The following is a 27,095-nucleotide window of genomic DNA, read 5'->3' on the forward strand; positions in this document are numbered from 1 at the left end:
ACCCCAAGTTCCCTCCCCAAATCCCGCTGCCAAGCCCCAAGAAAGAAGAAAAATCCCTGGAGGGACCAAGTGCACCAAGCTGCTTATGAAAAAAGGAGACGGAGACTCGACCTGGGATCTGCCCCTCCTACCTCCAAAAAGGTACGGAAACAGATCCCAAAATCCAAAGATAAAGAGCCCCCAGGCAAAGACCTCACATGATGCAACAATTGACAATGTGCATAAACAAACTCAGGAGAGGAGAGGAGATGCCATGCTGCTGCATCTCAGTACAGGATAGGAGTCTCCCATTGTCTTGCAAAACATGGAAAAGACACTCAAAGCCCCCAGCCCGCCATCTACCAAAAATAGAAGTGACTAACCCTGGGAGAAAGGAGAGATTACCTGTCAAAGGCAACAAAACACTAATATGTGGATCCTGATGCCACAGCAGAAGCAATCGCTGCCACACCACCCAAAACGGTCGAAATAAGACGCTACCTCTGCTGGGACAAGGTACCTCTGCCAATCAAGCATGGAGAAAAGAGAAGTGGACAGGATAAAAATAATCCCTCTCAAAAGTTGTGTCAGTATACAGAGTAGTACCCAAAACCCAATCCCGAACATGTTGTAAAAGACAAGCCTGATTATATAGAGCAATGTTCGGCACCCTGAAGCCTCCCCGATCCCAGGAGCCCAACAACAACTGCCAACGCAACTTAGGCTTCTTGCCCCTCCAACAAAACTTAGATAACAAAGAGTATAAATCTCATATGTCTCTCTGCAAGAGACATAAGGGAAGTGTCTGGAGAACATATAGCCACTTTGGTAACAAAACTATCCTAAAGAGGTGCACCCTCCCCATCAGTGAAAGCGGCAACTCACACCAGGTAGCCAGAATGGAGCCGATAGTGGAAAGCAAACAGTCCACATTCAAGCGGTAAAGCTGTCGAACATTCATTGACAATTGGATCCCTAAGTACCGAAAAGAAGACCCAGCCCATTTAAAGGGAAATTCCCCTCCCCAGGACCCCTGAAGGTGCTCAGAAGAGGCCAGCGGCTCCAATTTCTTCAGATTCAGAGCAAAGCCAGAGAAGTCCCCATATTCCCAAATGCTTTCCAAAAGAGTAAGCAAGGACCGATGCGGGTTAGTCAAAAAGACCAGGAGGTCGTCGGCAAACGCCGCGACCTTAAAATGAGTAGCTCCCAACTGAACGCCACTGATGTCCACATTAGATTGCAGCTTTCTAATCAAAGGATCTAAGGAAAGCGCAAATAATAGCAGCAAGAGAGGGCAGCCCTGACGAGTACATCGATGAATTGCAAAGGGGGTCGCAAGGCCCCCATTAACAGAGATCTGTGCTACCGGATCACTATACAACGCTTGATTAGCATTAAATGAAAAGGGCTCCATCCCTTACGCATGAAGCACAGCAAACAGGAACCCCCACCTCACTCGGTCAAAAGCCTTTTCGGGGTCAAAGCTGATAAGTAAGGAGGGGGTTCCGTCTACACTAGCCTTCTCCAAGGCCAACAGTATGCGTTGAATATTCTTAGACATCGGTCGATCACGCACAAATCCCACCTGCTGTTCGGACACTAAAGAAGGACGCACCCGGGCCAGACAATTAGCAAAGACTTTAGCCATAAATTTAGTCTCAAAATTCAGCAAGGATATGGGTCTATAGGTTATTCCAGAACAAGCAGGCAGCATATTCTCACATGTGGGTGACGTCATCCACGGAGCCCCGATGTGGGCAGCCTCGCAAGCAGACTTGCTTGTAAAACTTTTAGAAAGTTTGCAACTGCCGCACTGCGCATGTGCGAGTGCCTTCCTGCCTGACGTAGAGCGCGCGTCTCCTCAGTTTGCCGTGGAGCCGAGAAGTCCTTGTTTTGACGCTCTGCGCTAGACTTAGTTCTACTCATGCCTTCTTTCACCCCAGCTTGTGTTTTTTCCTTACAGGGTCGCTGGTTTATTGCACGTCTCATTTTCTTAAAAAATAAAATAAGTTCTGTTTCTTTTTTTCTTCGTGTCACAACGGGGCCTAACCCGTGGCCTCAGCCAGCAGGCTTTGATTTAGTCGCTGCTGTTATTCATTCTATGTCCCAGCCAGTCACAGGCTTCAAGATGTGTAGCCGGTGCCAGCGCGCAATCTCCCTCAATGACCCACCCAAGTGGTGTGTACAGTGTTTAGGACCTGACCATCGTCCGGAGTCATGTGCCCACTGTGCTACGCTTCAAACTCGAGCCCTTAAACGTCATCGAGTTCAGGTAGAAAAATATTTGGCCGCATGGCTAGGCCTTTACCTAAGGCCCTGACCCCGATTTCATCAGGAGTTTGGTAACATGCTTGTCCAATTCATTCCTGCCCCAACTCTGCTCCCTGTAGTCCAGCCTCGAGCTCAACCTGGTCACTCTATATAAGGAGTTGAGTCCTTAAGAGTGACTCCAGATGAATCTACATACGCTATCCAAGGAGTTGAGTCCTTGAGAATGCCTCGAGCTCAGTCTACACACTCTATATAAGGAGTTGAGTCCTTAAGAGAGCCTCAAGATACCTCATTACAAGGAGCTGAGTCCTTTTTGGTATCTAGACCTCGTTCTCTGAGTTCAGCCCTACCTCTTCAGATAAGGTGTTGCCCTTTTCGAGGCACAGGGCGAGGACGCCTCGACATTCATCTTCTACACTGGATCCGACTCAATCACGAGGCCGTGATTCGAGACATACTTCTCCATCGAGGCCCAGGTCTTCTTCACAAAACAGGTCTCGTTTCTTCAGATATCGAGGCTCTTTGAGACCACAAACTCCTTCATTGAAGAGGTCTGTTGTAGACCCTCACCACTTTCGTCAGTTGAGTTCTTCTCCTGTGAGGTTCTCTTCACATTCCAGAAGTGGGTCAACTTTGCCTATGGATTCAGATATCAGGTATCAATATTCCAGAGAGGCTTCACCTTTGTTCTCTGCTATGAGAGGTACCTCGAGGGGTTCTCGATCACTTTCCCCTCATCGAGGTCATTCCTCTTCAGACCCGGTATCCTTTACCAAGTTTCTATGTAAAATAAGTAAGGATCTTAACATATCTTTAGAATCTGACTTAAAATACTCTAAGGAGTATCTGGAAGAATTGGGAATGCCTCATCCTCATAGGGAGTCTCTCAAATTACCCATAAATGGCATTCTTTCTCAAACTTTCAAAAGAAATCTTGAGACACCTTATTTTGGTTCCTGCTGTGCCAGCAAACTTGGAATCTCGATATAGGATGGTCCATTGTAAGGGATTTGACAAGTCTCAATTATCCCATCAGGCTCTTCTTGTGGAATCTTCTTTAAAAATAACTAATCCTGCCAAAGTTTATGCCACTGTCCCGCCTGGAAGAGAGGACAGGACTATGGACAAGTTTGGTCATCGGTTGTATCAAAATTCAATTATGACTACCCAAATTTTGAACTAAAACTTTCTCTTCACATCTTATCTCAGGCATTTGGTCAACGCCATGCCTGATTTTTTTCAAATATCTTCCCCCAACATCGACTTCCAGAGTTATCAAATTTGCGGATGACACTAAACTCTGTAGAAGGGTTAGAAATGCGGAAGAGTGTGAGGACCTACAAAGGGACCTAAGCAAACTGGAGGAGTGGGCGAATAAATGGCAGATGGACTTCAATGTAGGGAAATGCAAGGTCATGCATTTAGGGAGAAAGAACCCGATGTTCAGCTACCAAATGGGGGGATTAGTGTTAGAGAGAAGTAGCCTTGAAAGAGATTTGGGTGTACTGGTGGACACAACAATGAAGTTAACAGCACAATGCGCAGCAGCCGCGAAGAAGGCAAACAGAATGTTGGGTATTATTAAGAAGGGTATTACGACCAGAACGAGAGAAGTCATACTGCCGTTGTATCGGGCAATGGTGCGCCCGTACCTGGAGTACTGTGTTCAGTATTGGTCACCGTACCTTAAGAAGGATATGGCAATACTTGAGAGGGTCCAGAGGAGAGCGACACGAATGAATAAGGGCATGGAAAACCTTTCATACACTGAAAGATTGGAGAGACTGGGGCTCTTCTCCCTGGAAAAGCGGAGATTCAGAGGAGACCTACAAGATCATGAAGGGCATAGAGAGGGTAGAGAGGGACAGATTCTTCAAACTTTCAAAACATAAAAGAACAAGAGGGCATTCGGAAAAGTTGGAAGGAGACAGATTCAGAACGAATGCTAGGAAGTTTTTCTTTACCCAGCGTGTGGTGGACTCCTGGAATGCGCTTCCAGAGGACGTAATAGGACAGAGTACGGTACTGGAGTTCAAGAAAGGATTGGACAATTTCCTACTGGAAAAAGGGATAGAGGGGTATAGATAGAGGGCTAATGCACAGGTCCTGGACCTGTTGGGCTGCCGCGTGAGCGGACTGCTGGACACGATGGACCTCGGGTCTGACCCAGTGGAGGCATTGCTTATGTTCTTATGTACACAACACTCTGAGTCAATTTCGCATGCATCTGGTTCAATCTGCCTATGATGGATTCGAACTGTCCTCTAGAGTCACTGCCTTTTCGGTGGCCATGCATTACCATGCCTGGCTTAACACCCTGGACATGGACTTGAATGTGCAAGATCGACTGGCTAACATTCCATGCCAGGGCAATGAGTTGTTTGATGACTCTTTTGAGGCAGCTACCAAGTGTTTATTTGAGCATGAGAAGTCCTTTGCTTCCATCATTAGACCAAAGCCTTCCACTGCCAAAGGTTATAGGCCTATCAGAGGTGTTTTCCTCAGAAGGCAGCTCCTTATTCAAGGCTACCTCCTAAGAAACAACAGCAGCAACAACAACAATGGCAGCAAAAACCTCAGACTCCTGCTGCACCCAAGGCCTCTCAGTCTTTTTGACCATCTCACACAGAGCATAACTTCAATCTTTCTACCTCTGTCCTCTCCTCTTCCAATAGGGGGCCGTCTCCATCTTTATTACCACCGATGGGAGCTCATAACATCTGACCTCTGGGTCCTCTCTATCATCAAAGAAGGTTACTCTCTTTATTTCATCCAGATTCCTCCAGATCTTCCTCCAAGAGAGTATCCTTCCAATCCATCCCAGACCACCCTTCTTCTTCAGGAAGCTCAAGCTCTGCTGTGTCTTTATTAGAGGTCTGCACGGGAACGGGGATCGCGGGGATCCCGCGGGTCCCGCGGGGATCCCATGGGTTCCCCCCTGGCCCACGGGACTCCCATGGGGACGCCCCCTGGCCCACGGGACTCCCACGGAGATGCCCCCCTGACCCACGGGACTCCCACGGGGACGCCCCCTGGCCCACGGGACTCCCAGGGGATGAAAACAGCCTACCTAAATTCTGGTGATGCAGGTGTGCAGCTTACAAGTCCGGCGTCGCGGCGGGAAATAGCCATGCTGAGCAGTGAGCTCAGCACGTACACAGATGAAAGCCTTGTTTGCTGATTGGTCCGGCCGTGCCGCCGGACCAATCAGCAAGCAAGGCTTTCATCTGTGTACGTGCTGAGCTCACTGCTCAGCATGGCTATTTCCCGCCGCGACGCCGGACTTGTAAGCTGCACGCCTGAAAAAGAAATCATCCTGGCCGGGGTCGGTGTCATGCTCCGGAGCTTCTACAGCCTTCCTATCTCCCTCTCCCTTCTACCTGCTTCCTGCCACACCCCCTGCTCCGTGGCTCTCTTCGGCAACTCAGCAGCAGCGATCGACACAAGCTTCTGACGTCGGGGCCTACCCTCTGCAAGTCCTGCTTGTTTCAACTTCCTTTTTCCACAAAGGCGGGACTCGTAGAGGGAAGGCCTCGATGTCGGCAGCTTGTCTTGATCACCGCTGCTGACGAGTTGCTGAAGAGAGCCGCGGAGCAGGGGGGTGTTGCCAGGTGCAGGTAGAAGGGAGAGGGCCAGATGCAGGACTCGTGGGTGAGGGAGGAGAAGAGAGAGAGAGAGAGGGGAGGGAAACAAAAGGAAATATTTCATACTGGGCTGGGCCGGAGTGGAGGGAGGGTGGAAAGATTCTGGCTACCGGGTGCAGTAACAAAGGAAAAGGGGGGAAAGCTGAAAATGGAGATAGTGATACAAAGAAGAGAAAGAGTAAGCAGGACCTACTGAATAAGGATAGAGATACAGAGGGGACATGAAGAGGAGGTGAAATAGAGACATAGAAGTAATGCTGAAAAAGGGGGGGGGGAGATAAAGACATTGAAAGGGCAAATGGTGAACATGGGGTAAAGACAAGGACAGAGACAAATGAAGATTCTGAAAAAGTGGTGAGATAGGGATATAGGTGAGATGGACACAAAGAAGGGTGATGCTGGAAAATAGGTGGAATGGTAATTCTGACAAACACAGAAGGGAAATGCTGGATCAAGGAGAGATGGGGCTCAGGCTGGATGGAATGAGGAGAAATGCCTTGTTGGCCCGGAACTTCCTCTCCTACGTCAGAATTGACGTCAGGGAGCAGAATGCTGGTCAGCGCGACGCTTCTGCAGGGAAAGCTTGGGACAGCGGTGGCTTGGGAGCTATTCCCCGATGGCGGTGGCAGCAAACCGAGTGGCTTGGGGGAGGGCACGGAGAAAGAAAGAAAGGGGGCAGACAGGGAGACAGAAAGAAGGGGGAACAGGGAGACAGAAAGAAAAAGTTGGGGGGGAGAATGAGGTCTGGAGGAGAGGAAACATACAGGAGGCTGAAAGAAAGGAAGAAAGATTGGATGCACAGTCAGAAGAAGAAAGTGCAACCAGAGACTCATGAAATCACCAAACAGCAAAGGTAGGAAAAATGATTTTATTTTCAATTTAGTGATCAAAATGTGTCTGTTTTGAGAATTTATATCTGCTGTCTATATTTTGCTCTATGGCTCCCTTTTACTAAACCGCAATATCGTTTTTTAGCGCAGGGAGCCTATGAGCATTGAGAGCAGCGCGAGGCATTCAGCGTAACTCCCTGTGCTAAAACCTACTATTGTGGTTTAGTAAAAAGGGAAGGGGTGTATTTATCTATTTTTGTATTTTGTTACCGAGGTGACATTGCATAGAGTCATCTGCCGTGACCTCTTTGAAAAAACCCGGAATATGAATAATTAACATTTTCTCTGCCTTTCATTGTGCTTTGTGTTTTTTTATTATTTTATTGTTGGTAGATCATTTTGACTTAGTCATTATAAAGTAGCTCGCAAGCCCATAAAGTGTGGGCACCCCTGCTCTTACTCTGGGGCACCAGACCTCCCTCACGGCACACACACGGCAAATGGAAGAAAGAGGAGAATTTTTGGTCGTAGGGAGGAAGGTACAGAATGTGATAGGGAAGAAAAAGATGAGAGTGAGAAATGTGGCAAGGGAACAATGGGACAGATTGAAAGGGATGCAAGAGGGAGGAATATTGGACAGTGGTGAAGGGAATGGAGGGAGAGATGTGGCATAGTGTTGGAGAGGGGTGATAGAAGGAGAAATGTTGGGCATGGGGCTGGTGGGCATGCACGAAAGATGAGAAAGAGATAAATGCTGGACCATGGTAGGGGGAACCAATGGACAGCAACAGAAGAATTTACAGAAGATGGGAAAGCGGAAAAAAGAAACTGGGACCAACTTTATGGAAAAATAAGTCTCCAGACAACGAAGGTAAAAAACGGAATTTATTGACTAAAATATGTTAGCTTTGGGAAATGTATATGGCAGATGTCTTTGTTTTGTGTTCAAAAGAAAAGGAAATGCATTTCTGGTTTTATTTCTACAGTGTTGAAGTACTTGTTGACCCTTGCTGTGACTGGTGGGGATCCCCAAGCACCGCCAGCAGAGGACCTCCTCTAGAGATGGCCAGAACTCCCCTCCACCAAGCGCAGCAGTCGCTGGCAGCATCCATGAGCCACTGAGGTGCCAGCATCTGTGACTCAGGGAAGCTACTGCTGCCTGCCAAGCTTGGCAAAAGGGACCCCCGGCCAACTGCAAAGGAAGTCCTCAGCTGACAGTTTGTGGGTTCTCATCAGCTGAGTATTTATATTTTATATTTACATTAGAGGTTCTGGTAGAAACCCATTTACAAAGTATGTATTCTTCCCAATTAATATTCCCAAATTAATAAAGTCTCTTTGCTTATTTGTAAATGGGTTTACCAGAGCCTTTAATTCAGTAGCATAATTAAATAAAATAACTATTTCTGAAGTTTATAGGGAAGGATGGTGACGGAGGGGATTCCTCGCGGGGACGGGTGGGGACGGAGGGGATTCCTCGCGGGGACGGAGGGATTCCTCACGGGGACGGGTGGGATTTTGGCGGGGACGGGTGGGGACGGGTGGGATTTCTGTCCCCGCGCAACTCTCTAGTCTTTATGCCATCGAAGAAGTTATCCTGGAACAGCAGAGCAAGGGGATTTTACTCCCGTTACTTCCTAGATCCAAAGAAGACGGGCGATCTGCGACCTATTTTGGATCTCAGAGCACTTAACAAATTTCTTGTCAGAAAAATTTTAGATGTTGTCTCTGGCATCCTTGTATCCCCTTCTAGATCAGAATGATTGGTTAAACTCTCTGGATCTCAAAGAGGCTTATATTCACATTCCCATTCATCCAGCCTCTCGCAAGTTCCTCAGATTTCGGGTGGGAAATCATCATTTTCAATATAGTGCGCTACCCTTTGGCCTGGCATCATCTCCCAGAGTCTTCACCAAGTGCCTAGTGGTGGTAACAGCAGCTCTGCACAATCATGGTCTTCATGTTTTCCCGTACCTGGATGATTGGCTCATCAAAGATTCAACATCACAGGGGGTTATTGTAACGACCCAATGGACTACTTGGTTCCTCCAAAGCTTGGGGTTCAAAATCAACTTTCCAAAATCCCAACTACAGCCCTCTCAGACTCTACAGTTCATCGGGGCTGTACTGGATACTGTGCAACTCAGAGCATTCCTTCCTTACCGTCAAGATGCTCTCATTCAACTTTGTCACAAAGTGTCATCCCTCACTTCACTTTCAGTGTGGCACATGATGGTTCTCCTAGGTCACATAGCTTCTACAGTTCACGTGATTCCTTTTGTCAGAATTCACCTACGAATTCCTCAGTGGACCCTGGCATCTCAGTGGACACAGGCTTTCAACCCACTCTCTTAGCACATTACAGTGACTCCTTCGCTGAAACAGTTTCTACTGGTGGATGCTCTCTTCCAATCTCTCCAGAGGTTTACTGTTTCAAATGCCCCCTCATCAGAAGGTCCTCACGACAGATTCCTCGACCTACGCTTGGAGGGCTCATCTCAATGGTCTCCATACTCAAGACCATTGGTCCAGCACAGATCGTCAGTGTAATAGAAATCTGCTGGAACTCAGAGCGATCTTCAATGTTCTCAAAGCTTTTCAGCATCTTCTCCACGATCAAGTACTCCTTATTCGGACAGACAATCAAGTCGCCATGTATTACGTCAACAAGCAGGGAGGCACAGGATCTCTCCCTCTCTGCCAGGAAGGTCAAAAGATATGGAATTGGGCAATCCTTCACAACACCTTTCTAAAAGTGGTCTATATTCAAGGAGAGAAAAACTATCTGGCGGACAAATTGTCTTCTGCAACCTCACGAATGGACACTCCATTCCTCTCCATCACATTTTTTCTCAGTGGGGAACTCCTCAGATAGATCTCTTTTCATCTCCCCACAACAACAAACTGCCTCAGTTTTGCTCCAGGATATATTCTCCTCATCGCCTCGAGGCAGATGCTTTTCTTCCCAACGTCCCTTCTACTTCTACATTCTGTGCCTGTTCTCGCAGGCCATTTAGAACTAAGCGTTTCCTCTTGTGTTTTCCTTGACAAGTTGTTCCAGGAAGCAATCGCCTATAGTTTCCAGGAACTTGGTCTCTAGCACAGCTGGAGGTGCCTAGGTTCCAATCTATCCCCGGATAGTTGAAGTCGCCCATGATAACTGCATTGCCTCCCTTGCAGTTGCATTTAATCTCATATGTCATTTCATCATCAATTTCTTCGGACTGCCCTGGGGGTCGATAGTAAATGCCTATCCTCATTTCTGGTCCATTTGTTCGTGGAATTTTGACCCATAGAGACTCTAACTTATCTGTCCGATGTGGCATGTTCTCTCCAGTAGATTCAATTCCCTCTTTAATGTATATGGCAATGCCTCCTCCTTTTTGAGCCACTCTGTCTCTGTGGTATAGTTTGTATCCTCGTAGCACCGTGTCCCAGACATTTTCATCAGTCCACCATGTTTCCGTGATGCCGATGACATCGACGTCTCGAATTGGATGGCTGCTTGCATCTCTTTCTGCTGTGCTCAGGCTGGACTGCATCTACAGGGTTGAGTCACAGCCCATAAAATCAGAGCCATGGCGGCATCAGTAGCTTTTCTTAGATCTACTCCTATTGAAGAAATCTGCAAAGCTGCCACTTGGTCCTTGGTTCATACTTTCACCCCTCATTATTGTTTGGATTCTTTTTCCAGACAGGATGGCCATTTTGGCCAGGCAGTTTTACAAAATTTATTCTCCTAAATTGCCAAAACTCACACCATCTCATTCTGGTTAACTTGGCGGTCACCCACATGTGAGACTATGCTGCCTGCTTGTCCTGGGATAAAGCACAGTTGCTTACCGTAACAGGTAAGATATTGTCACAATCCACCCACCTCCCCTGGTTAGCTTCATAGCTAGCTATCTGAACTGAGGAGATACTGAGGAGACGCGCGCCCTACTTTGGGCGGGAAGGCACTCGCGCATGCACGGTACGGCAGTCGCAAACTTTCTAAAAGTTTTACAAGCAAGTCTGCTTGCGAGGATGTCCGCATCGGGCTCCGTGAGAATATCTGCCTGCTGTCCCTGGATAAAAACCTGTAACGGTAAGTAACTGTGCTATTTTTTGTGCATCGGAAAGCCATGTTAGAGCACCAGTCGCTCTGCTAGTTTATATGGCATTTCAATATTAGTGACCTTATTTGCATGGCCGGATTGGAGAATGAGTGATCATGCACAAAATCATGCTGAGATCCATTTTGTGCATGTGGTCAACAAATCCGATCATTGCTAAACCAGTGAAAACCAGTTTAGCGATGATCACTGACTTTAGTGCATCTTGCTCTAAGTGCTGTTGAATATCTGGGCATGGCCTGCTCAGTGGGGTTTAATTAGGTGGAAGTCTCTCATGCCCGGTTCCTTTTGAATATTGACCACTGTATTGCTAAAAAATTGTCAGAGAAACATGTTCCTTTGTATCATATGCTTGCCTTAAACTGTCCAGTTATAGATGGTTAGTTACTAAACTATTCCTTAATGTATTTTACTTCTTTTGAATAAATTAACTTTATTTTTATTTAATATTTCCTTCAGCAAGCCATATAATTGTGCATACAATGATTAATGTTTCCTAATGAAAGCAATACCTTCCTCTGAAATTGTACTCTTTTTTGCCTTATACCTAAAAGCCTTAAACCCCCCCCCCAAAAAAAAAAAACACAAAAAAACCCCAGTATCAAAAACATGCTCGCTTTGTATTGTTATTCTCAGTAGCAAACTATTTTTGAACGGTCATTTATTGCAGTGGGTCAATTCTCGGACAGTAGTGCTGCTGGATAGTGCTGAGAAGCTGCATGTTATAGATCGTCAGACTCAAGAAGAGTTAGAGACTATGGAGATTTCTGAAGTTCAGCTGGTATATAACAGCAGCCACTTTAAATCCTTGGCTACAGGAGGCAATGTCAGTCAAGCACTGGTGAGTACAAATGTTTCTTTACCTAGACCAGTGCTCAACAAAGTTTCTTTCTTAGGATCTAAGAGCCACCCCAAAAATCTAGGAGCCAGACTTCTTCATGTTATAATGACTTAATTAATTTATGCACATTTATAAATTGTAAATTCATAATGTGATCAAGATGATGCAATGCAAGTTGTTTAAAACAGTAGCAAGAAAGTAGCAGATAGGAGGCAGCTGCTATCCCCTTTGCCCACCCTCCTACAGCCTATCACCTGGCAATGGAGAGGGACTTTAAGCTCTGCTTGGTTGGGCAGTTGAAAAACTAAAGCTGCAGCTATTAAGGGTGGGTAGGGTAATGCCACCCACCCACCTACCTCCAAAACCAGCAGCCTTAGCCTATCTCTGTTGCCCGCCTACCCCTAGCAGCTGCTAGTCCCATCCACTCCCAGCAAATACAGCCACCCCAGAAGCAGCCTTGGCTCACATCTTTGTCCACAGCAGTAGCATCTGAATCTGTCTTCTACCCCCCAAAACAGCAGCTCCTCTCAATCCCCACTCCTCTCCCTTAAAAAAAATATTCTGAAAAATTTAAATCTATCCTACCAACAGGGCTGCTAGAGAAGCGTCATCTCAGCAAGAATGCTTCTTAAGGGCTGCTTCTGCAGTTGCTAGCACTTCAAGTATCCTCCTGATGAAGATGGCTTCATGTGGGCTGCCTCTCCAGGGTGGAGTCACCCCTTTCCCCCCCAGCACACACACACACATACACTCATAGTAACATAGTAGATGACAGCAGATAAAGACCCAAATGGTCCATCCAGTCTGCCCAACCTGATTCAATTTAAATTTTTTATTTTTTCTTCTTAGCTATTTCTGGGCAAGAATCCAAAGCTTTACCCTGTACTGTGCTTGGGTTCCAACTGCCGAAATTTCTGTTAAGACTTACTCTAGCCATTGAAGCCCTCCCCAGCCCATCCTCCACCAAACGGCCATATACAGACACAGACCGTGCAAGTTTGCCCAGTACTGGCCTTAGTTCAATATTTAATCTTATTTTCTGATTCTAGATCCTTTGTGTTCATCCCACGCTTCTTTGAACTCAGTCACAGTTTTACTCTCCACCACTTCTCTCGGGAGCGCATTCCAGGCATCCACCACCCTCTCCGTAAAGTAGAATTTCCTAACATTGCCTTTGAATCTACCACCTCTCAATCTCAAATTATGTCCTCTGGTTTTACCATTTTCCTTTCTCTGAAAAAGATTTTGTTCTACGTTAATACCCTTCAAGTATTTGAACGTCTGAATCATATCTCCCCTGTCTCTCCTTTCCTCTAGGGTATACATATTCAGGGCTTCCAGTCTCTCCTCATACGTCTTCTGGCGCAAGCCTCCTATCATTTTCGTCGCCCTCCTCTGGACCGCCTCAAGTCTTCTTACGTCCTTCGCCAGATACGGTCTCCAAAATTGAACACAATACTCCAAGTGGGGCCTTACCAATGACCTGTACAGGGGCATCAACATCTTTTTCCTTCTACTGACTACGCCTCTCTTTATACAGCCCAGCATCCTTCTGGCAGCAACCACTGCCTTGTCACACTGTTTTTTCACCTTTAGATCTTCAGACACTATCACCCCAAGGTCCCTCTCCCCGTCCGTGCATATCAGCTTCTCTCCTCCCAGCATATACGGTTCCTTCCTATTATTAATCCCCAAATGCATTACTCTGCATTTCTTTGCATTGAATTTTAGTTGCCAGGCATTAGACCATTCCTCTAACTTTTGCAGATCCTTTTTCATATTTTCCACTCCCTCTTCGGTGTCTACTCTGTTACAAATTTTGGTATCATCTGCAAAAAGGCACACTTTTCCTTCTATCCCTTCAGCAATGTCGCTCACAAACATATTGAACAGGATTGGCCCCAGCAGTGATCCCTGAGGGACTCCACTACTCACCTTTCCTTCCTTCAAGCGACTTCCATTAACCACCACTCTCTGGCATCTGTCCGACAGCCAGTTTCTGACCCAGTTCACCACTTTGGGTCCTAACTTCAGCCCTTCAAGTTTGTTCAACTTGAGAAACTGTATCAAAGGCTTTGCTGAAATCCAAGTAAATTACATCTAGCATATGTCCTCGATCCAGCTCTCTGGTCACCCAATCAAAAAATTCAATCAGGTTCGTTTGGCACAATTTACCTTTTGTAAAGCCATGTTGCCTCGGATCCTGTAACCCATTAGATTCAAGGAAGTACACTATCCTTTCTTTCAGCAAAACTTCCATTATTTTTCCAACAACTGAAGTGAGGCTCACCAGCCTGTAGTTTCCTGCTTCATCCCTGTGACCACTTTTATGAATAGGGACCACATCCGCTCTCCTCCAATCCCCAGGAATCACTCCCGTCTCCAGAGATTTGTTGAACAAGTCTTTAATAGGACTCGCCAGAACCTCTCTGAGCTCCCTTAGTATCCTGGGATGGATCCCATCTGGTCCCATCGTTTTGTCCACCTTCAGTTTTTCAAGTTGCTCATAAACACCCTCCTCCTTGAACGGCGCAGAATCTACTCCATTTTCTCGTGTAACTTTGCTAGACAATCTCGGTCCTTCTCCAGGATTTTCTTCTGTGAACACAGAACAGAAGTATTTGTTTAGCACATTCGCTTTCTCCTCATCACTTTCCACATATTGGTTCCCAGCAATTCCATTTTTCATCTTCCTCCTTTCACTAATATATCTGAAAAAATTTTTGTCTCCCTTTTTTACATTTTTAGCCATTTGTTCTTCCGCCTGTGCTTTCGCCAGACGTATCTCTCTCTTGGCTTCTTTCAGTTTCACCCTGTAGTCCTTTCTGCTCTCCTCTTGGTTTTTTTTATATTTCACGAACACCAACTCTTTCGCCTTTATTTTCTCAGCCACTAGGTTGGAGAACCATATCGGCTTCCTTTTTCTCTTGTTTTTATTGATTTTCTTCACATAAAGGTCCGTAGCCATTTTTATTGCTCCTTTCAGCTTAGACCACTGTCTTTCCACTTCTCTTATGTCCTCCCATCCTAACAGCTCTTTCTTCAGGTACTCTCCCATAGCATTAAAGTCCTCATAGCTCTTTGCCTATGCCTAGCACACACACATTCACCCACCTATAGCTCTCTCTCTGCTTATCTCAAGCACACACAAGTGCACACCCACACCTCTATGTCTTCTTCCCCCACAGCACGCAGACGCCTATAGGTCTGTCAATCACCACCCCATATAGCCTCATATGGCATATACTCCCCCTCTCCCGGTAGTTATCTCCCAATGAAGACTCCTTCCAATCTGAATTCTCAGTACTGTTCTCCAAATTTTTCTTCTCCACCTGCACATACTTCCTCAGCTCCTGCACCCCAGCACACTAATACCAGTTTTTGCTCCCCCTCCCCCTCCAGAAGCACAGACACCTAGTTTGTGCTTTCCCCACACACAATTACTGATGAAACAGAAATGGGAATGCAAGATATCAAAGATGCACAATTCCCAAAGTTGTCAGTCCAATTGATAAACTAAAATATTTTTTTTTCTATTTTTGTAGTATGAACATTTTTTGTTGGAGGGTGTTCAATCGCTTTGGCCCTTGTCTCCTCTGCTTTTTTCTGTTTTTCTTGTCTTTCCAAGTTCTCTTGTCTATTCAATATCTCTTCTCTCTCCATGTCCCTATCTATCTTCTCCAGCATCTCTCCCATGTTCTGAATCTGCTCTTCTATAGTGTCCCTATCCTTCCCTTATATTCAGCATTGTCCTCTGTTTTCCTTTCTTTCTCCCTGTGATCAGCAATGCCCCTTTGTGTTCTTATCCCGCCCTTTTTCCACCATTGCCCTGTGTCCATGTTTTTATTTTTATTCCATATCCTGCATCTCTTACTTGTGCCCTTTCTTTCCCCCTTCTTCCCTTTTCCCCATACCCCAGGTCCAGCATCTTTCCCATGGTCCCCCTTATGATCTAACATAACTCCCTTTCTCCTAGGAGAAGCAGACCTCAAGTCTTACATCTGGGTGATATCATCAACAAAACCTAGTGTGGTGCTTAGCTAGCTTTAATACATATAGAAACTTTTTTTTAGCTGTATCATACCACGCATACATGGGTTCTTTCCCTCCTGACGTATGAGCAGTGGTCCCTCAGTCTTTTTTGTCTGCAGAGCAGATGAGATGTGTTCTTTGCAGTTCTTGTCATGTGTGAAGAGGTGCCTTCCCTTCAGTTTTTCCTTTGTCTTTTTCTCAAATTCCTTTTTTATTTTCATTGTTTCCCTTCTGATATTAGTTTTTTAAAAAAGTTTTAGCAGCATTTATTTCCTTTGTTTTCGATGGGCTAGGCCTCTAGTTTGGCTGGAGCGTTGTCCTCAAGTTGAGCATGCTCCTTTTTAAGCTCAAAATTGAGAAATATAATTTGGCCGCAGTCCTTTTTGAGATGTCCAAGATGAACCTCAGTGACTTCAAGAGATGTACCCACTGTACATTTTGGTGATATATCTCAGTCATGGATCTGCACAATCGGTGCATCAGGTGCCTTGGACCTGACAACGGTTCTAGTGCCTGTTTTCTCTGTTCTCAAATGCAGACCAGAACTCAGAATGCTCATCAGGTCCAATACAAGAAGCTTTTTGGCTCCTCAAAGGCCAGTCCATCAACATGGGCATCGGAAGCATCAACATCAATGGCTGATCAGATGTCAAAATCCATTGGGAATGTGTCGGCATCGAGTGGGTTTCCACCCGTCTCGACATCAGGCGCTGTTAGTCAGCCCTGGGACTGGTCAACAGTAGACCTGACACAGAGGATACATATAGGATTGATGTCCTCATTGGCACTGAGTTATCATGATGCTGAGCATCAGGGGAACCCTAAGAAGCATCAGCATTGATCCTTCTCAATGTATGGTGCCAGAAGTACAGGGACATTGGATGCACTAATTCCTAAGAAGCATTGACACTGAGAGGATCACTTCTCCTCTTCAGTGGAGGTGCCAATTGCTGGGCAGCCAGGTACCAGCTTTGCATTCAGCACTGATGCCTTCTCAGGCTGTTCTTGTACCAACTCCACAGCCTTTTTTGATGCTCACTTTCGATGAGCTGTGTTGGGTGATCTAACTGAGCTTCGACAGCTCTAAGCAGGGCAGGATTAATTCTTCGAGGGCCCCTAGGCACACAAGTACACTGGGACCCCTAGCCCCACCCCACCCACAGACTAAACTCCTTTTTTTTACAAAAGCACGGAAGAGGTTTTTAGCGCTGGCTGGCGGGCTGAATGCTCTGCACTGTTTTGACGATCCTAAGAATTCTATGACCATCGGAGCAGTGCAGAGCATTCAGCATGTTGGCTAGGGCTACAAACCAAAGGAACGGTACAGTTTAGGGGGTGAAGAAACAGTGGTGCATATCCCCCAATACTGAACAAAATATAAAGATAGCAGATGTAAATTTGAAAAAATAGAAATAACAAATCACTTTACAAATTAACAAATAAAAATAAAACAAAAAATGGAAAACAAGTGGTACCATTTTATTGAAGTAATACATTTTTTAAATTAGCTTTCAGAGGTCAAAACCTCTTTCCTTAGGTCAGTAAAGTACACTGCTGTTACAGTATCCTGTCCTGACCTGAGGAAGAATTTGGTCTCTGAAAGTTAATCAGAAATGTATAAAAATTAGTCCAATAAAAGGATCACTATTTCTAAACATTTATCAACACAGTTACAATACTACTTTATCCTAAAGCAAAAAAATATAATTTTTTTTCTACCTTTGTTATGTGGTTTCTGCTTTCCTCATCTTCTTGTCATTTTCTTCCTTCCATCCATTGTCTGCCCCTTCCAGAAAATGTCTGTCTCCCTCTGCCATCTCTGCTCTTTCCCCCTCCCCCCTTGGTCTGGCATCCATCACCTTCCCTCTGTTCCCCTCATAGTCTGGCATCTCTCTCCTTCCCTCCCCCCCTGTGGTTTTTAGCATCTCTCTCTCTTCTCATTTCCTTCACTCGGATCTGATATCTCTGTGTCCTTCCCCGTTATTTGGCATCTCTCTCCTCTTTCTTCCCTTTCCTTTTCTTCTCTGGTCTTCCTTCTCTATTTTCTGCCTCTGTCTAAATTAAATTCTTTCTTACTATCAGCTCTCAGTTTCCCTCTTTTCACTGTGTCTACTCGCAGCTTGCCACCCCTTTCCTTCACCCCTCCACTATTTCACTAACTATCTTCTTCACCCCCCCCCATCCCCATCCAGCATATAGGAAAGCAGCAGCAGTGGTGAGGAGGTGAGGGCTGGGCACAAGTTCTCCCCACTTCCATCATCTGCCTTGCCCTGCCCCTTTCTTCCCACATCCATCATCTGCCCTGCTCCCTTCTGTCTCCCTTCTCCCCCACTTCCATCATTTGCCTTGCCCTGCCCCTTCCTTCCCACATCCATCATCTGCCCTGCTCCCTTCTGTCTCCCTTCTCCCCACTTCCATCATCTTCCCTGCCCTGCCCCTTTCTTTCCACCTCCATCATCTGCCCTGCTCCCTTCTCTCTCTCCCTCTACCCCTGGTCCATCTCACCACTCACCTTTCACTCAGATTTTTTTTTTTTTTAGAACGGCGATGCCCCACCCAAGCATCGATTGGCAATGCGGGACCCCCCCATCGATGGACCGATTGGCGACGGATCTCCCCCCCCATCGACAGAAAGTATGACAAGCAAGCAATGCGGGTAAGAAAGGCAACAGGAACTGTAATTTTGCAAGCGGTGCTGCTTGCCCAAAGCTTCCCTCTGACACGCCTAGGTGGAAACAGGAAGCTGCATCAGAGGGAAGCTTTGGGCAAGCAGCACCGCTTGCAAAATTACAGTTCCCGTTGCCTTTCTTATCCGCGTTGCTTGCTTGTCTTACTTTCTGTCGATGGAGAAGGGGGCCGTGTTGCCGATCAGGGGGGGCTGCGTTGCCGATCGGGAGGGTCTGCATTGCCAATCGATGCTGGAGGAGCCATCGCCATTTGAAAAAAAAACAATGTTGATGCCCTTCTTCATCAGGCCCCCCTGACTATTTCGGGCCCTAGACATGTGTCTGCCCTCATTTCTGAACCTTGCCAACAGCCTGTGCATTGAGCCCCAACACTGGTGCTGCAAAGGATGCAGTAGCTAGCCTTGATGCATACACCACTGCCATTGACTGGGGGGCAGGGTGGAAGTCTCTCCAGAGTCGATTGATAGGGATGCACCTAGAAAGCATGGATGTTTGATCATGTTTATTCAAAAAGACTAACAGAGCAATCTTAATACTTCATCTACTATTGAAAATACATTGTTAATTTGAAAACCAAATAGAAATACAAATATTTTCTGTTGCTGTTTATAATTAGATTTCTCTTTGTAGGCATTAGTTGGAGAAAAAGCCTGCTACCAGTCCATCTGCAGCTATGGTGGTCAGATCTTCTATTTGGGCACAAAGGTAATAGCTATTATTAAAAAAAAAAAACTATTCCAGGGTTCCATGACATATTTTATAAAGCACAAATGTATAGGCAGTGCATATGTTGTTGAATGTGTTTATGTTGACGTGTGAATATCTGAAAAATAAGAATGTGTGTGTATCTCTTGCAAACTGTGCTGAGTTTGTAGATTGAATTGAAAATGCAAAAAAAGCTACAAATTAAAATAAAAAGGTAGTGCATTTCTGCCCTTCATGAAATGGTGTCCATAATATACATAACAGAGTTCTATATTTCAAATCAATTTATTCAGTTTTGCCTTTGCTGTAGTAGGATAATCAAGGAGAAATTCAATTTTAAACTGTGCCTATGAAATGGATGGCCTGTAACATGGCAGATCATGTACCCACTTTATACATCTTTATTCCAAGTATGTCCTTTTCATGAAAAAGATGGGAGGATTACATCCTATCCTAGACCTAAGAGCCTTGAACAGGTTTCTTGGAGAGAAGTGCAAGATGGTTTCCCTGGACACCCTCATTTCCTATCTCCAAAAAAGAGACAGGTTACGTTATGTTTTCTGGACTTGAGGATGCTTACACTTGCATAGTTTATGGCTCATTAAAGCTTATTGACCCTTCTGGCTGTAGTCACTGCTATTAGGAATGTATTTTCCAGGTAAGAGATGTTGCTGAGCCGTAAATGGATCTGGTCCCAGCTCCTAAACAAACACCTTATCAGAAATAACACTTCAAGACCAAGGAGAACACAGGCTCTCTTCACTCATCCCCCAGCAAAAGGCATACAAAGCAAAACTACTAGCCACTAGAGCAGCAAAAATAGAGTGCCACCTCTCCAAGCTACTGACTAAGACGACCAACTACAAAACATTCAGGAAAGAACTGAAAACTATACTTTTCAAAAAATTTGTCAAATGAGCTAATCAAAAACCTTATAAACCCTCCCCCAAAACCCATCGCTCTTGCTAGTCTTCAATTTGTATAAGCTCACTCTATCTATCAACTCTATAAGCTCCCTGGGAATGCCCAGACCAACTCTTTTTGTAAACTGCCTTGAACTGAAAGGTATTGGTGGGATAGAAAACACTAATTTAATGTAATATTATTGATGATAATTCCATCATCTCACAAAGTTTTTTCATAAGAGAAGAGAGCACCAGGTTTGGATTCCACAGAACTGATAGCTTTTAAAATGGATATTTGATATGTTGAAAACTCTTCATGAATTTGGAGGCAGCTGGACAGATACTGGAGCTTGGTCTATCAAAGACGTGACAGTCTAATTGGATGCTGAGATTCACTCTAAGAGATGATGATAGGAGATTCTGTTGATAGAAGTGATAGACATATTGTAGGATAGCATTTGGTAGTCATGCAAAAAGGTCTTGGATTTTTGCAAAACACCAGAAAGATAATTTTTATAGCAAGTCATCTAGGTTGAGAAGCTAAGTAGGTGCCTGCTTTTATGAGCGTCAGAGATAATACCGCTGCGGGCCGGCAATAAAAAAGCCTAATGCAGCTTTATAAAAGGGGGGGAGACAGTGACCTAATAAAGATAAATGGTGCTTATTCTCTCTGAGGGGTTTCACATATGAATTATATGCTTCTAGGAATCCACCTCTGAAGGTCCTAACAAAGTAGAATTGTATACATTTATTATTGGGTATGATGTTTTTGTGTATGTACCTCAGATGTACATGCCTTTATAAAATAGGCACTACATATTTGCCTATCTTGACTAGGCACCCTGTTGTAAAATTATATCCACATTGTTGTCAGGATCAACAGAACTATAATTCAGCATTTGACAAGCTTAGGTGAGGGTGGGAAATGAAAAATCTGCTACCTAAGCTCTAAGTCTAATGCAGCATTTTTTTCTTTCCTAGTTGATCAATAATGCTTTTAGTATTTCCTTTAATAGGTATTCATCCTGACTCTTGACAGTGGAAAATATATTGTGTGAATGGGCAGAAAGACTAAATTAAAAAACAGGGGTGAAAACCTGAAAATTTGTGCCTATTTTAAGTATACAAAATATGTATTAATAAAATATATTTCTTCTTTGGAGCCAGGAACACACAGGCTCTCCTGCAAGCTGTGAACCCAAGATGATCATTTATAAAAAATAATTTTTGTTCCTTAGTAACACATTTCTTTTCTCTTTTGTCCAGTCAGTTCATGTGATGCTGTTGAGAAACTGGAGAGAGGTAAGTATATATTAGGGAAAGAATGTAACTCTTTTATATTTTATATCATTAAAATCAGCTAGCTTGTACAATATAGTTTTATATGAAGCAGGTATGAAATGCATTTTTTTCATATCTTTATTTATAAAATTTTTACAGCATAAGCCAGCCCAGCCAAAGTAATAAAAATGCAAAAATCAAAACAGTAAGAGTTACAAAGCTTCCCCTCCCCCCAACCCCCCATCCAAAACCCCAAAAACTCAACGTTGCAATGTAAACCTAGGTAGAGTATTGTCTTCATTGGAGATATGGGTCCCAAACCTTATGATAAGCTAAGAGTGTATTATGCTTCAATGCAGTAAGTTGAGACATTAAATGTAAATACACTTCTCCCTCCGTATTTACAGTTTCAGCATTCGCGACTTATACGTAAGGCCAGAGAATTGGGTATGGTAACCTGGCAGACTTATAATATTGAGATATTTCAGGATTTATCTGCTATTACGTTACAAAAGAGGAGGGAATTTCACCCAATTCTTACAGTTTTGAAATAGAAGAATTTATGTTATAAATGGTTGTTTCCATTTGGCCTTTTTGATAAGAATCAATGGCACTCATTAGAAAGTTACAATTGTGCCTGAAGCAGAGAATTATTTATGTAAGGAGGTCCTGATGGAACCGACTGGGACGGTTACTGGTTCAACAGCATTACAAAAATTGGAAAAGTATCATTGGCAGGAGTCTACTGCTAGATCTAAGAAAAGGCAATAGGAAGTAAAGCAACTGGAGCTGGGGCAGGAATCGCAGGCATCTAAGGATGCTTTGGCCTCTGCTTGATGGATAGACTGATTTAAGTTCAATGACTATGATATAAAGTAGTTTGAAAATAAGTTCTTCATTTAAATAATTTAGATGAAGCAATTAATATAAGTAGGAATAATTGTGAAGAAAGTGATTGAGATGTGTGAATATTGAGAGGGAAGGAGGAGAAGTTTGAAGTTTGATAAGTTATGTTGAGGAGGGTGAGAGAATCACATGAAGTCTTGGAGGAGGGGATGAAGGAGGAAGGGGAAATGGAGGGAAGGGGTGGAAGGGGAGGGACGATGGGAATGGGTGGAGGGGAGGGGTTGGGGATTTAAGGGGGGCCTGGGAAAAAATTGTAAGATCTGTAAGGATAGGAAGGTTGAAGAGAATGAAATGAAAGGGTTATTGAAAGAATGAATGGAAGTAAGATAAGATTGGAAAGTTTAAATGTGAATGGGCTTAATATACCTCAAAAATGCCAATTGTTTTTATAGGAAATGAAAAGGTTGAATTATGATATTTGCTATGTACAAGAAACACATTTACAAAAAATGGGAGAAAAGATGATTCAATTTAAAGATTATCTGGTGCGAATTTGGGCATCTAATAAGAAGGAGAAAAAGAAAGCAGGTGTGGGGATGATATTTGATAAAAAATTGAAAGATAGGGACATGGTACTGGAAATTAAATGATAATCTGTTAAAAGACTTTATGGTGATCCAGAAGATAGAACAGATTATTTTTTAGATAATAATAGTATCGATCAATATTCACCCATTACAATTTGGGAATTCCTAAAAACTGTCTTAAGGAGAAAGCTAATCTCTATAGCCTCTCATAAGAAAAAGACTCGAGAAGAGGAGGAAAAAAAATTGAGAGAGAAATTGACGGGATTGGTAATACAACATAAACCAGGGAAAGACAATATATATTGTGTTAGATACAGACCTATTTCCTTATTAGGAATAGATACAGAAATTATGGCTAGAGTCCTTGCTGATAGATTGTCACCTTATAGACCATCACTTATTCATCCGGATCAAGTGGGTTTTATCAGTGGGAGGCAGGCGGCTGATGGGATTAGGACGGTGTTAGATTTGGTTTGGAGGGCCAGAAGGGAGGGAACAGAATGGGTGGCAATCTCGGTCGATGCTAAAAAAGCATTCGACAGAGTTGAATGGAAATTTATGGAAGCAGTGTTGGGATGTATGGGTTTTGGAAAAGGTTTATAGATTGGATATTTACATTATATAATAGTCCATTAGCATGTATTAAAATAAATGGGCATTATTCCCCTACATTTGAACTCCAGAGATGGACAAGACAAGGGTGTCCACTGTCCCCTCTGATTTTCGCATTAATTATAGAACCTCTGGCACAGAGAATTAGACAATCCCAACAGATAAAATGTCTGAGGGTGGCGGGAGAAGAACAAAAGTTATCTGTTTGCTGATGATATATTGGTTATTGTTGAGGCCTTGGAGTTGTCCCTGACTGCTCTTAAGGATATTATGGGTGAATATGGTCAGCTTTTGGGATTTAAAGCTAATTTATCCAAGATGGAAGTGATGAATATATCAGCATCCATGGCGAAGATTAAGGAATTACAGAGATCAGTGCCTTTAAGATGGATAAAGGGACCTATTTGCTATTTAGGAATAACTTTGGGAGCAGATTAGACACTCTTGTTTCAGCAGAACAATGTACCACTAGTAGCAGATATTCAGAAAGATTTAGAAAGGTGGAATAAGATGTTTATCTCATGGCTAGGACTTATGGAAGTGGTAAAGATGATGATTTTTCCTAGGTTTTTGTATCTATTCCAAGTTTGGCTGATAGAAATTTCAAAATTCTATTTCCAAAAACGGAATAGTATGATAATGAGATTTATTTGGGGAGGAAAGCATCCAAGGGTTGGAATTTATGCAATGTTTAAGTCTAAGGCGGAAGGAAGATTAGGTTTACCTCATTTGGAGAATTATTATAGAGCTGCTCAGTTGAGAGCGATAGTTGAATGGCATTCATATCCACTTAAATTATGGGCGAGGGTAGAACAAGAAATGTTGGAAGGGATATAAGGCATTAGAGATTTGAAATATTTACCATGGCTGGGAGAAAAAGAGATAATAAACATAAGTAATCCTTTTAGTAGATGCTCTATAGGAATATGGGAAAGTGTAGGAAAAATCTTTTGGGAAAAGAAAAAAGTATTTATTTCTCTCCTATGTTATATGTACAAGATTTTATACTAGGTAGGGAAGGGGGTATTTTTTTTTTTATATATATTTTTATGAATCTTTATTCATTTTTTCTTCTTACAAATGTATCAATAAATAAACAATTAAAAAATAAATACATCACTTGAATATCTGTCATATTTAACAATAATACATAAAATTTAATCCCTTCCCTCACATCCCTACCATAACATATGTAATCAAATATATCCTATGAAATATTATTTTTTACTTATCCAATCATTTAATAAAATTCAGAATTCCCTCTCCTATCCCTTCACTTACCCCTTCACTTACATTGTAATTATAATGGAAAATGGTATCTATTACATTATTTTGTCAATGGCCCTCATAGCTCTTTAAATTTATTATAATTTCATTTTTGTATGGCTATTATTCTCTCCATCTTATAGGTGTGACACAATGAGTTCCACCAAAAACTGTAATTAAGCCTGCTCCAATGTTTCCAATTATGCGTGATATGTTGTATGGCGACTCCTGTCATAATCAATAAAAGCTTATTATTATTTGATGAAATTTGGCTCTTTGTTCTCATTGACATACCAAATAGAATTGTGTCATATGATAAAGCCACGTGATTCTCTAATAAACAATTTATTTGGGTCCAGATTGATTTCCAAAATGTCAAGATAAGGGGACAATAGTATAACAAATGATCTAGTGTCCCTACTTCAAGATTACAATGGCAGCATCTATTAGACTTAGAGCTATTTAACTTCTGTAATCTAACTGGGGTATTTTTAAGAGGTGGGAGATGTTTTGGTCAATTTATTGAGGAGGCGGAGGTTAAAGCCTTTGTAGACCTTCAGGACCAATATCAATTGGAAGCGAGAGATCTTTTTTCCCTATTTTTAGGTGAAAAACTATATTATGACATGTAAGGTGATGGAAACAGAAATTTTAAGGAAATCTGAATTTGAAAAGGGGTTGGGGAACCTAGTTGTGAAAGGGTGTATTTCTTGGCTATATAAAATTATACATGTTGATAAGAAAATTAAAACATCATATATGAAAGCATGGGAAAAATATTTGGGGAAGGAATGGCCAATTGAGGAACATAAGAAGTTGCCTCCGCTGAGGCAGACCACCTGAGCAGTGGTCCCTGACTATCCCTGTGACCTACCTCTACTCCTATCTGTACCCCTCAATTCCTTTATCCTCTAGGAACCTATCCAAACCTTCTTTGAAGCCTTGTAACATGCTCCGGCCTATCACAGCCTCCGGAAGCGCGTTCCATGTATCCACCACCCTCTGGGTGAAAAAGAACTTCCTGGTGTTTGTTCTAAGCCTGTCCCCTTTTAATTTCTCCGAGTGCCCCCTTGTACTTGTGGTTCCCCGTAATCTGAAAAATCTGTCCCTCTCTACCTTTTCTATACCCTTCAGGATCTTGAAGGTTTCTATCATGTCTCCTCTAAGTCTCCGCTTTTCCAGGGAGAACAGCCCCAGCTTTTTCAGTCTGTCAGTATATGAGAGGTTTTCCATACCCTTTATCAGTTTAGTTGCTCTTCTCTGGACTCCCTCAAGTACCGCCATGTCCTTCTTGAGGTACAGCGACCAGTACTGGACACAGTATTCCAGATGCGGGCACACCATTGCACAGTGGCAGGATGACTTCCTTCGTCCTGGTCGTGATACCCTTCTTAATGATACCCAACATTTTGTTTGCTTTTCTTGAGGCTGTGGCGCACTGTGCCGACGCCTTCAAAGTTGTGTCTACCATCACTCCCAGGTCTCTTTCAAGGTTACTTACCCCTAGCAGTGATCCCCCCATTTTGTAGCTGAACATCGGGTTCTTTTTCCCTACATGCATGACCTTGCATTTCCCTACGTTAAAGCTCATTTGCCACTTTTTGGCCCATTCTTCTAGTGTCGTTAGGTCCCTTTGCAGATCTTCGCAGTCTTCCGTGGTTTCAACCCTGCTGTAGAGTTTGGTGTCATCCGCAAATTTAATAACCTCACATTTTGTTCTCGCCTCCAGGTCATTAATAAATATATTGAACAGGAGCAGTCCCAGCACCGACCCCTGCGGAACTCCGCTCGTGACCCATTTTCAGTCTGAGTAATGGGGGGTAATTGTTTCACATTTTTTTCATATAGCTAAAGCAGCTACTTTGGTGGAAAATGCTATTAAACTTCTAGTATGATGGTATATTACAGTGTTCCCCTGAGATTCGTGGGGGTTCCATTCCAGGAACCCCCGCGAATCTCGAAAAACTGCGAATACGGTTTTACATGGGGGAGCCTGAAGAGGGCAGCGGGAGAGGACAGCAGGAGAGCAGCTTGAGCGCCGCAAGTGCAGGAAATCACTCGTGGTTCGCTCCGACCACCTCTTCCTGCATGAAGTCGGGCCTTATCCAATCAGGAGCTGCGTGTTAAAGTAGCTCCTGATTGGATAAGGCCCGACTTCGTGCAGGAAGAGGTGGTCGGAGTGAACTGCAAGTTATTTCCTGCACTCGCAGCGCTCCAGCTGCTCTCTCCTGCCTCTCCCGCTGCCCTCTCCTTGTTGGCGGTTCGCGGTCTGAAAATACAGTGAATGACCGGGACTGCGAACCTCTGACCGCGAACACCGGGGGAACACTGTACTCCAGTCTTAGTTAGTAAATGTACTAAAGGGAAAAATTATGCTTGCTGGAAATGATGTGGTGAAAGAGGCACATTTTATCATATGTGGTAGGAATGTCAAATGGTACAGAAATATTGCGAGCAAGTATTTTATTATGTGAGTAAGTTAATCCAGATACCT

The 27,095-nt window shown here is 43.8% G+C and overlaps 1 protein-coding gene across 2 annotated transcripts in view; it reads left to right on the top strand.

The window, feature by feature from the left end:
• Positions 1–27,095, top strand: part of VPS8 (VPS8 subunit of CORVET complex) — a 755,312-nt gene that overhangs the window by 133,624 nt on the left and 594,593 nt on the right. For both annotated transcript variants that reach the window (XM_033944522.1, XM_033944523.1), the window contains 3 exons: positions 11,510–11,680; positions 19,030–19,104; positions 21,276–21,311. In XM_033944522.1, the coding sequence (XP_033800413.1) occupies positions 11,510–11,680; positions 19,030–19,104; positions 21,276–21,311 (282 nt within the window). The remainder of the gene's footprint in view (positions 1–11,509; positions 11,681–19,029; positions 19,105–21,275; positions 21,312–27,095) is intronic.

The sequence above is a fragment of the Geotrypetes seraphini genome, chromosome 5 (assembly GCF_902459505.1).
Source record: "Geotrypetes seraphini chromosome 5, aGeoSer1.1, whole genome shotgun sequence".
NCBI lineage: Eukaryota > Metazoa > Chordata > Amphibia > Gymnophiona > Dermophiidae > Geotrypetes > Geotrypetes seraphini.